This window comes from Barbus barbus (genome assembly GCF_936440315.1).
Source record: "Barbus barbus genome assembly, chromosome: 33".
Classification (NCBI taxonomy): Eukaryota; Metazoa; Chordata; class Actinopteri; order Cypriniformes; family Cyprinidae; genus Barbus; species Barbus barbus.
Genome location: NC_136761.1, coordinates 5,175,696 through 5,187,319, shown reverse-complemented (window position 1 = coordinate 5,187,319; position 11,624 = coordinate 5,175,696). Strand labels below are relative to the sequence as shown.

Below are 11,624 nucleotides of genomic sequence, written 5' to 3'. Positions count from 1 at the left end.
CTTATTTAGAGAGATTAACAACAAGTGTGTGTGTGTGTGTGTGTGAGGTTGTACTCCACTCTTTTAAAGCCTCCTCAGGTTTTGTAGTCTATTGTGATAGTTGTGCACAAGTTACTGGTTTATCTTGAGCAGCTGTTTACGGTTCTTTCCTATTTGTGTTCCTTTTTAGGATTTGAAGACTTTTTACTGATTCTGTAAGGGGTGTGTTAGCACAACGGTATCATGAAACTGAACCTTAGGGTTTATTATCTACCATACACAAAGATAATCTTGGAATAAGGGTCATAGTCATTCATCATATCTTGAGTAAAGTATTTAAACTTTAAAAGCAAAAGGGAATTAGCATGATATGACCATCCAGTGCTACACAAATATATATATATATATGGCTTTTGTATGGCTTTTGAGTTGATCTGTTTGCTTTAAAAACTGAACATCCGTGTAAAACTACTTCACAATTGAACTATTTATAGAAAAAAAGTCTAGCTGAGGAACATACTACATATTAACTCATGCTTCGAAGACATCTTTCAGCTTTGAATTGGGCTCTTGTCTGATTTCATCCTACTGTAGTCACATGACATCAGACTCATATAAGTGGGCTATTATCTGTGAAAGAAGAGTACTGTATACAGTATGTAGTATAGTGTCTCTGCTTCATTGTTGTACAGTTCACATTCTCCCTAATATTACTGATCTCATCTAACAAAAGCGGTAGAGCTTGTTAAACAGCATAAATGTGAATCTTTTCTGTCATCGGGATTGTCCAGCTCTGTGGTCAAAAAGACTCTAAAATCATTACCAGTACACAATGGGAGAGTATATTGGCATAATAAACATATCAGATAAGGTTGTTCAATCCTAGTCAAGGAATTTGAATATTAAAACCAGTTAAATTTCCTAATTATGTGCATCTTCACTGCTTTTATATTTAAAAGCTATATATTTTTATATAAAATATATGTTTATATAGGGACACTAAAAATAGAGCTGAAATACGGGACGTCTAGTCACCCTACTTTTATAACACCTGGTTCTCTCACCCCCATATATTTAATGATAGAAAATATTCCATTGTTACATCATAACATATAGAGACTTTTTTGATTTTTTTCTTATTTATTCGTGATATTGAAAAATATTTTATGATATGAAGAAATGGAATTTAACCCTAAAAAGCGCAAAACCAAAAAGAGACACCATGAAATTAATTTATTTCTATTTTCCATCTTATTGGGACACAAATAATACAACTTGATCATTTTTGTTTTTTTAAAAACCTTTTAATTTTGATTTTAATGTTGTATCCCACAGGATACGTTGCCAGTTTGGGGGTATACATTAACTGAAAACAGAACACTTGTTTATTAATGTTTGTTACAACATGGTTGTAATTCCTGAACACTTCGGGGAATACAGTCCTAAGGTTGATCTCTTTTTAGAGAAGACACAAAGCAGATTATTGCTGAAGTGAAAGCCTTTAAAAAAAACTAAAGTATAAAAACGTTATCGAAGTTTACAATAAAAATAATGTATACTATTTTTATTTTATTTTAAAATAAGTATTTTACAAAATATGTTGAAGTCTAAAATTTCTATGAAATCAAAGCCATATGTCTAACAAAGTTGTGTTCCAAATGTGAAGCTGATATCACAAAAATGGTGCTTCCTGTGAGATTTTGTTTGGGCATTATACCAAAAATAATCACTGGGTTACACCCAAACTCTGTTGATTTTTATTTGTATTTATTTTTAGTTTTTAGTTTTCTGTCACAATATCACTTCTTCTACAAAACAGTTACCATATTTGGTAACTGTTTTGTAGAAGAAGTGATATTGTGAACCTTGACTGTCAGACCTTTCCAACTATGTTTCGTCAATATTACAAAAAGATCTGATTTTTTAAAACAAAAGCCACAAAATATTTATGTTTTTATGTCTTATATATATATATATACAGGTGCTGGTCATAAAATTAGAATACCATGAAAAAGTTGATTTATTTCAGTAATGCCATTCAAAAAGTGAAACTTGTATATTAGATTCATTCATTACACACAGACTGATATATTTCAAATGTTTATTTCCTTTAATTTTGATGATTATAACTGACAACTAATGAAAGTCCCAAATTCAGTATCTCAGAAAATTAGAATATTGTGAAAATGTTCAATATTGAAGACACCTGGTGCCACACTCTAATCAGCTAATTAACTCAAAACACCTGCAAAAGCCTTTAAATGGTCTCTCAGTCTCGTTCTGTAGGCTACACAATCATGGGGAAGACTGCTGACTTGACAGTTGTCCAAAAGACGACCATTGACACCTTGCACAAGGAGGGCAAGACACAAAAGGTCATCGCTAAAGAGCCTGGCTGTTCACAGAGCTCTGTGTCCAAGCACATTAATAGAGAGGCGAAGGAAAGGACGAGATGTGGTAGAAAAAAGTGTACAAGCAATAGGGATAACAGCACCCTGGAGAGGATTGTGAAACAAAACCCATTCAAAAATGTGGGGGAGATTCACAAAGAGTGGACTGCAGCTGGAGTCAGTGCTTCAAGAGCCACCACGCACAGACGTATGCAAGACATGGGTTTCAGCTGTCGCATTCCTTGTGTCAAGCCACTCTTGAACAAGAGACCGCGTCAGAAGCGTCTTGACTGGACTGCTGCTGAGTGGTCCAAAGTTATGTTCTCTGATGAAAGTAACTTTTGCATTTCCTTTGGAAATCAAGGTCCCAGAGTCTGGAGGAAGCGAGGAGAGGCACAGAATCCACGTTGCTTGAGGTTCAGTGTAAAGTTTCCACAGTCATTGATGGTTTGGGGTGCCATGTCATCTGCTGGTGTTGGTCCATTGTGTTTTCTGAGGTCCAAGGTCAACGCAGCCGTCTACCAGGAAGTTTTAGAGCACCTCATGCTTCCTGCTGCTGACCAACTTTATGGAGATGCAGATTTCATTTTCCAACAGGACTTGGCACCTGCACACACTGCCAAAGCTACCAGTTCCTGGTTTAAGGACCATGGTATCCCTGTTCTTGATTGGCCAGCAAACTCGCCTGACCTTAACCCCATAGAAAACCTATGGGGTATTGTGAAGAGGAAGATGCAATATGCCAGACCCAACAATTCAGAAGAGCTGAAGGCCACCATCAGAGCAACATGGGCTCTCATAACACCTGAGCAGTGCCACAGAGTGATCGACTCCATGCCACGCCGCATTGCTGCAGTAATCCAGGCCAAAGGAGCCCCAACTAAATACTGAGTGCTGTACATGCTCATACTTTTCATGTTCATACTTTTCAGTTGACCAACATTTCTAAAAAAATTTTATTTTTTTGCATCGGTCTTAATTGATATTCTAATTTTCTGAGATACTGAATTTGGGACTTTCATTAGTTGTCAGTTATAATCATCAAAATTAAAGGAAATAAACATTTGAAATATATCAGTCTGTGTGTAATGAATGAATCTAATATACAAGTTTCACTTTTTGAATGGTATTACTGAAATAAATCAACTTTTTCATGATATTCAAATTTTATGACCAGCACCTGTATATCGGTATTTTTCTCCTTCGTTTTCTGTCCAATGCTTGTGTTTTGTGATATTGTGTAACGTCATGTTGATTTATAAAATCCACACAATACAGTCCGTCCCAGAGGTGGCGCAGTGTTCAGTGTCGTGTGTCTTATTCTGCTGCTGACTGTTGGACAGTGCTGAGTATGTTACCGGCTATTCTGTTAACCTGACGATAATGATCACTTAATACGTAATAATTTAATATTAAATGTTGTACACTGTTTTTTAAATACAATTTCTAGAGCGGTAAGACTCAAGCTAGCTGTCAGCTAACAATGAACAGATCCTGTTAGCTTGTTAGCGAACTAGCTGCCATTTAAAACGCTTTGACAGTTAGCTACTTTAATGAATTCTTACTCGGTATTTTTTACTGTTCGTCAAATAACTCAACTAATTTTAATGCTTACAGTACAGTTTCTAGGAATATTATATGTTAGTAAGTCTAGTTGGCTAAATGCTGAGGTATCCAGCTCGTTCCTTTATTTACATCCGATATTTGACACAAACGTGTTAACTTGAGAGACTACACGTTATTTAAAACGACTGATTGTGTCTCCAGGCCTAAACAACACGGATATCTTTAGATTGAAAGGCTTATTTGTAACAGTTAGCTGCTGTCTCGCATTAACACACCGTCAGGCGATTATAATATGACTGATTTGTGTTTTAACAGTTATCAGTATAGAGGAATTATCTGGTGGCGAAGTAATAATTCAAGGTATATTGGTGATCAACACAAGTCAACATGAGTACTGCTGTGAGTATGAATGACCACGTGATTACTTCTGATTACATTTAAACAATTGCAGCTTGCTGTATTGCACTTTCCCTGCTGCCAAACAACACCAGTAATACTATAGTAACCACTGTTTTTAGACACAGAGGAAAAGACGAACATCATCTGCTACGTGTTCCCGCCGTGGAAACAGCAAGAGGAGCCGGACCCAGAGGTCTCAAACAGAGATGGAGACCATTGATGTGCTGGAAAGTGACCGAACTAACAGTGAGTTTGAGGCTTGTTTACCAGATGTGTCCTTTACCTCTGATTGATGATGTAAGATCAAATTATTTCAGTCACAAAAACAGCATGCAGTGGTTTAGTGCAAAGTTCCTGTGAGCAGCAATTTCATGTTTATGCAAATTTGTAAACCATGAACAAGCAACTTGCAAGCAATGGACATTGCACTCGTTTGGTTGGGCGACATTCAGAATTGAGTTTCCCTTTCCTTTTTTAAGTTGAAATTTGTACCCATAGAATCGTGCAACAGAATTAGAAATCCTATTCATTTTCTCCATAGCAGCAGAATTGACGGTTAAAGACAGACAAGCTGTGAGCTACAAGGTTGTTAATTGATCAAGGTTTTTCTGAGTCTTAATTAGCCCTTCTCCAAGCTAAAATCAGAGCAGAAAGTCTTTATAAAGTTATGGCATGAAATGTTGCATGCACTGCAAAAAAATCAAAAATAAATAAATCTTCCTCAGGTTTTTTGTCTTGTTTTCTAATATTGGTATCTGAACCTTAACTCAACATACATTTACTGGAGATGCAAAATGAACATGAAGTGTTGTGTAATGAACAAACATGTCAATGCTCAAGGGAAACCTGTTTTAATTAAGCTTTTGTGACCCAATTAGCAAAAAAGTATTTTTAAATCGTATACGAACTTTTGAATAATTTCTCATGAAACAAGGCGTCTTCTCTTGTCATTTTGCTTCTCAAGTTAAGATCTTGATTTAAGAATCTTTAGATATTTGCACTGGAAAACAAGACAAAAGTACGGATAAATACTGAACAGGTTTTTTTGCAGTGTGATCAGAACGTATATTAAAAGTTATTTCCATATTCTAGTCTTTGAAAACAGAGCTATTTTTATGTAAAAAATAATTAAAATGAAACGAAGATCTGTTGTAAGTTGTATTTTCATGCTGCTTATATAACTCATTATGTGCTTCCTTAGACATTTGCATGTAGAGAACAGTGATGCATTGACGTGTGATGCAGTGACGTTCAATTTATTCCTTATTTTTTTCCTGGCTTTACTATAGAAAGGTCTTTGAATAGTCTTAAATTTGCCTTCATAAAACCTGTTGATGATTTTTAAATCGGCTGATTGCTTTGTGCAGTTGTTTTCCTCATTAATGCTGTTAAGCTCAGTCTTCAACATTTGTCTTTTTGTCTGATTTTCAAATGATTTACTTTACTTTAATCTTTACTTCTACCTATTTTTTATTTTTTTTTCCTCAAATCAAAGTTGGTAATGTTGTGATCTACCTCATAGCTGATTGGTTTGGTCCATGGCTTACAACTCTCTTTACAAATCCCTTTTGGAAAAAATAAATGGAAAATATACTTCTGGAACTAACTAATCTGAAAATGTGTGTGGTAACTGTTGCTCTATTGAAGATGATTGACAAGAAGAATAAACAACAGTACACTGAAATTCACATAACCAAGGACAACACAAGTTTTGCAACAATGCAGTCATCATACATTTTGATTAATTGTGTATTTTTATTCAATGATATGTCCAGTCAGACAAGAAAAAAAAAAACATTTCTAATCTAATATTTTTGGAAATACTATACTATTATTTTTGTGAATTTAATTATTTTCTTAAATTTTAATTTCGAATGATTGTCATTCCATTTTAATTAATTTCATTTTTAAATCTAACCAAATAAAAATGTAAATTTTTTTTCAAACTTTTTTGAAATTGTAAAGAAATGCTAATGTTTCTCTTTCACTTTGTCTCGTCAAAGGTGAAGATGTGGTAGATTTAACATGTGAAGGGTCTGAACCTGCGGTTGTTGACCTCACCAATAATGATTCTATTGTGGTGAGTCTTGAACACTTGTATTGTTTTTGATATGATTAAGAGGATTTTTAATGACTTCTGTCTGTTTTCTGTCTCCCCATTCTCTCATCATCCCGTGGGATAAAGGTTGTGGAAGATGGTAATGTGTTATTCTGTTTTTCTTTTATTGATGTAATTGAGCAGTTAATTTGTGAGTTGCTTTGGATAAAGACATTTTATAAATACACATAAATGTACATTTAATTAAATATGAATTCAAACTAGGGTAGATTAAGATTTAAGATTGCTTTATCAAAAAATGACAACTTTGTCTTTGTCTTACTAAACAGCTTTTGCATTCATGCTTGTGTGCAGGTTTGCAAAGCAGACGCGGACAGGGCACAGAGAGTTATGTACTGAGCAGTGATGAAGAGGAAGAGTCCAGTCTTAGACTCAGTCCAGGCTTACTGTCCTCTCTACATGCCAGCTCACGAGCCAGGTACACAGTCCATCCATCAGCACACACATTAGACTGGTCTGTAACTAATTTAATGTAGTCTTCATCCTTGTATGCAGATTTTGTGGATGCAGCTTTGTCAATTTTTACATTTGACAGTTAATATGCACTACAAGATTTACCCATCTTCTCGAGTTGATTTGTTTTGTGGTGTTCTGCTGTCTGTAGATCTACACCTGGGGCTGTTAGCTGTCCTGTTTGCATGGACGCTTATTCAGAGGTAAATTTGTTATATGTGCAACTAATCACATAATCAGTGCATTTATACAGTTAGTTCAGCCCAAAATGAACTGTCATGATTTACTCACCCTCATGTCGCTCTAAATACATATGAACTTTTTGAAGCTTAAAGGTTTTGGTCGAATGCACTTTGGAGGGACCGAAATCTCTCAGGATTCATGAAATAACATGAGGGCGAGTAAATGATGACAATTCCTTTAAATCAACCCTAAATGACCAATCTACCATCTTATACTCGCACTCATGTTGTTACACTTTTTTTGTGGAACACAAAAAGAGACTTTTTAAAGAACGTTAATGCTACTCTTTCCTATGAAATGAAAATAAATGCTGACCAGGGGCTTGACGGCTCCAAAAAAGAATGGAAAGGGCAAAGAAAGCAAAACAAGAAAATGTTTTGGTTTGCAATGACATGAGAGCGAGTAAATGATAAACCATTTTGATTTCGGATTGAAGTTAACTATTTAATTGAATTGTAATTATTTATTTTAGTCTGTAATATAATGTGTTTTTCTGGTTAATTCAAATGTCTGGTTTTGATCCCTTCAGATCATCGACAGTGGTCGGCTCATGGTCTCCACAAAGTGTGGCCACCTTTTCTGCAGTCAGTGCATCCGCGACTCTCTCAACAGAGCTCACAGCTGCCCTACATGTAGAAAGAAACTCACACACAAACAGTACCACCCAATATATATCTAATGGTGAAAACTCGTCCATGTGCATCTCACTATGTTCTGTAGTATGCTCTCATAAACAACTTCACAGCTCCATATTTTCACTGGCTGTTTGATATTTTACACGTCAATGCCGAGATGATATTTGCCATTATTTTGACTTGTGGGATTCTGTTGGAACTAAAAGGGCACTTAGTCCAGGATTAAGTATTTTTAAATTGTGAATATATATATATATATATATATATATATATAATTACACACACACACTGTTTTGGGAATGTATCCTGACATGGAGTAGTCTGAGTTTATGGTTTAGGGCTGCTATATTAATATTTTAGTTTTATTTTGGTCAACTGTCCAGTTTGTAGTATTGAATACGTCATTAGGTTCCAGTTCAAATGAAAAATGAATGACCAACTGTCACAAATAGGATCTTGTCATGTTAGTCTTGAACAAAATAGATTCCTGCTGTATAGCCTTCGTACCAGCCTTGTTAGCTTTAACTGTCACTCACAGTTAACTTATTTTCATTCATTGTCTGTAATTCAGATTCTTTTGTCGTCAAGTATATTGTTGCATTTAAATGAGTTTTTGAGGGAACAATGAATGCTATGTAAATGTGCTTTTATCTCAGAAGACCTCTTCAACTGATCATTTACTCAAGTGTTCAGAGAAGTGAATGGTAAATACTTCTTGACTGGTTAGCAGAGGACTAAAGCTAACAAGGCTTGTTTGCCAACTTATACGTGTTAAATGTTAATATTTGTATATACTTTAATGTATAAAGGACCTGTAAGTTAAGAGGCGTTAGTAATGTAAAGACCATAACATTTATTTCAATAAACATTTTGATCACTGATTGATTACTTTATTTCGTGGGATTTAAGATTTTTAAAATAAAATGTGCAGAGGTTCTTTATTCTAAACAACAGTTTTCGTTCTGGGGAGCTGACTATATATATGTGTCCGTTTTCCAGACAATAGAAAAACTCAGATTTCAGAATGAAATAATGTTAATAACTATGTTTAGTAACTTACAATATTTTAAGAGCTTCAAACTAGTATAGATGTAAAAAAAAGTTTATTTAGTACTTTACTACTTCTGGTTAAGTGATATACTGTATTTTCTACGTGATTTTCTGTGTTCTGTACAGGAGTATTTGTTCAGGTTTTATTATTTTCAATTCTGTTTTCAGTTTTAATTTTCGTTTGTGTGATTTTTTTTTTTTTTTTTTTTTTTTTTTTTTTTTTTTCTCATTTTCATTTATTTCTATTTAGCTTTTTCAGTTTAATTTTGGTTTGTTTTCTATCAAGTTCATTTAAATGTTATAAATAAAATTCTATATAATTTGTGTGTAAATTTTTTGTAAAATTCTATATAATTTTAATTAACAATACCGGTGTCAAGTCATCTTTTTTGTCAATCTGAAAGCCCACCACGAGATGGCAGCACGTGTTCGTGCATATAAAGCATGTTTTATGAAGGATTGTTTGTCCCCAGCTGAGAGCAGTGGTGAGCGCTGTTTCAGACCTATAGTTCTTCTGGGACTTTTGCTGCATAGATTTTGTACTCTTACTCAGTCCACAATAACAAACCCAATTTAAATGTGTGCAGAGTATGTGCATAACTATATATGCTATACAACGTTCCTATATATGTAAGAATCTTATAGGCTGCATTTATATGTAGCCTATATATAAACACTAAACGAAAAATGCATGGCATTTGTGCTTATTAGTATGCTCAGGATTTGCATAGAGTATAACGATACATTAGAAAACATCACTTTTCCAAAATGACCTATTATCATGTACATTCTCATACTAAATAAGGACTTAACATCAGATGTGAGATGTTAATCCAGCTAATAATGATAATGCTATTAGTAATAATTTGAAATAATAAAACGGTTTCTAAATTATTATTATTATTATTATGAAAGAGTTAAACAGCGAGAGTGAATAGGCTCGCTGTGATTGGTCTAAAGTTGGCCGTAGGGCTGGACTGTCTGTCTGTGTGTGTGTGTGTGTGTGTGTGTGTGTGTGTGTGTGTGTGTGTGTGTGTGTTGTGTTGCGTGTGTCTGGACGGCGAAATATTTAGCTAACGGTATTTAAAACACTGTTTTGGTACAAATTTAGGTGCTGTAAATAATTTGTCGGTGGTGTTTTGTTTTCTGAAGAATCTATGGGGATAATCCAATGGTATTTGACCTGCTTGGGCGATATAGAGCGCGGTGACTGTCATCTACAGAAGAGCGAGCGATCAGCGCGTGTATTAAAAAGTGTCGCGCGAAAATACATGACGTAAGAGCGTCCAGGAATACAGTTGCGCGTGATCATTAAACAGTTTGAATTCGCTGGATCCAGTGTTGCGTGCATGAGGATTTCTGATGTAGCGCCCAGTTTTTATACAGGCATGCATTTTCTGGAGTGTTTTAGGAGGATGTAAGCATGATATTTCATCTATCATTCGCAAGGAACAGATTTATGAACGTTTTCAACTGTTGGTAAGTATTGCATGTTTGACTTCGAATATTTTGTTGCATGTTTTATGGTTTAAAAAGTACCTTTTACACACTTGGCGCTTTTTATGCACATGTACTTTTTACTGCACAAAATATCTCCATGTAGCAGGTTATGCTGTCTTGTGATTTAATGGATACAGTGCTTTTTATATATATATAAAACAATTTAAGTGGTGTTAGAGATGTAATTCTATTCTATACACATTTCCAAAAGTGCAGCAGAAGTTCATAAGTGTTTTGGCATAGCACTGGTGTTTCAGAGAGTCATTCACCAATCCTTGTTCTCACTAACAGCTTTATTTCTTTCATAGATTGAAGAACTAGAGAGCCTTAATAGGTACATCATGGAACTTTTTTGGATGGTTTTCTTCATTTTTGACATTATTTTCATGACAGACTGTGCTAGAGGTGAGTACAAGTTTATTTGCCCTTGTGAAATGTCTATAAAAAAAAAGCTGTTTAAAAACTTGGAAAAGGTGAACTGCTGTTAAAATTCGTATGCTTTAATAATGTTTTGATTAATACTACATAGTTTAAAAGTAATTGTGTCACTATATGTTGATTTTATGAACATAATATAGTGTGTTCTAGTTACAGTCACTAAATAGTCACATGCATGTCATGTGTGCTTGTCTGTATGCTCAAGATTTTCATTAAAAAGTTTTAACTACATTTAAGTTAATTAGGTAATAAATCTGTCAGGTACCAAAGCTTTAGACTAATTCCCACTGTTTAATGAATTCAGCAACATATGTGCTTTACTAAAAAAAATTAAATACTCACGTTAAAACTCAAAGATTTGAAATAATTATTTATCTTGTTTGTGCACCATTCAGAAAAAAATACATTTTAAAGTTTTTCTGTCTTAATGTGACTTTATGCATTATGTTTGATATTTGTTTGGTTTGGTGCATAGAAAAGTAATCATGGTTCACTTGTTATAAAAAAAATTAAAAAGCTCGTGAAAGACTCTTTAATAAGATGTGATATTCAACTGACAGGCTAAACTTGATTTCAAATGTATTATATTAATTGAAGGCCTGAAAACATCTCTTGCATCTGCCGAGTTGAAATTCGATCATCCTGGGCCTTGCAGGATTCTTTTAACCTGTCTATTGAATTCAGGTCCAGATTGAGAGCTTGAGGCTTTCGGGTTCTGTTGCTGGCATTGTTTGCTGAATGCAGTCCTCTTGCATTAGCCATTCTCTGGTCTTCCTTTTGGACTGAAACGAACCATCATTTCCATTCATAATGGGCTGAATGGGGGCCGGGGCCGCTGATGGGCAGATAGTA

General features: G+C 34.6%; 2 protein-coding genes across 3 annotated transcripts in view; both read left to right on the top strand.

Moving 5' to 3' along the window:
- Positions 1-3,646: 3,646 nt before the first annotated feature.
- On the top strand, positions 3,647-8,665 carry LOC306853023 (E3 ubiquitin-protein ligase RNF4-like). Its single transcript, XM_079390181.1, has 8 exons — positions 3,647-3,718; positions 4,251-4,334; positions 4,454-4,580; positions 6,338-6,414; positions 6,520-6,532; positions 6,748-6,871; positions 7,058-7,109; positions 7,679-8,665. The coding sequence occupies exons 2-8, from the start codon at positions 4,323-4,325 to the stop codon at positions 7,826-7,828; spliced, it is 555 nt and encodes a 184-aa protein (XP_079246307.1). The 5' UTR covers positions 3,647-3,718; positions 4,251-4,322; the 3' UTR covers positions 7,829-8,665.
- A 1,165-nt stretch (positions 8,666-9,830) lies between these two features.
- Positions 9,831-11,624, top strand: part of LOC306853308 (fibroblast growth factor receptor-like 1) — a 54,732-nt gene continuing 52,938 nt past the window's right edge. For both annotated transcript variants that reach the window (XR_013782729.1, XM_079390626.1), the window contains exons 1-2: positions 9,831-10,313; positions 10,643-10,739. Coding sequence is in view for 1 of the 2 variants with exons in the window: in XM_079390626.1 (XP_079246752.1) it covers positions 10,676-10,739 (64 nt within the window). In the remaining variant the exon portion in view is untranslated. The remainder of the gene's footprint in view (positions 10,314-10,642; positions 10,740-11,624) is intronic.

Bases quoted from the DNA above. Each gene is read 5' to 3' on its own strand.
- LOC306853023 (XM_079390181.1), top strand. The intron at 4,581-6,337 runs GTGAGTTTGAGG...GTCTCGTCAAAG, and splicing joins GGAAAGTGACCGAACTAACA to GTGAAGATGTGGTAGATTTA. The intron at 7,110-7,678 runs GTAAATTTGTTA...TGATCCCTTCAG, and splicing joins GCATGGACGCTTATTCAGAG to ATCATCGACAGTGGTCGGCT.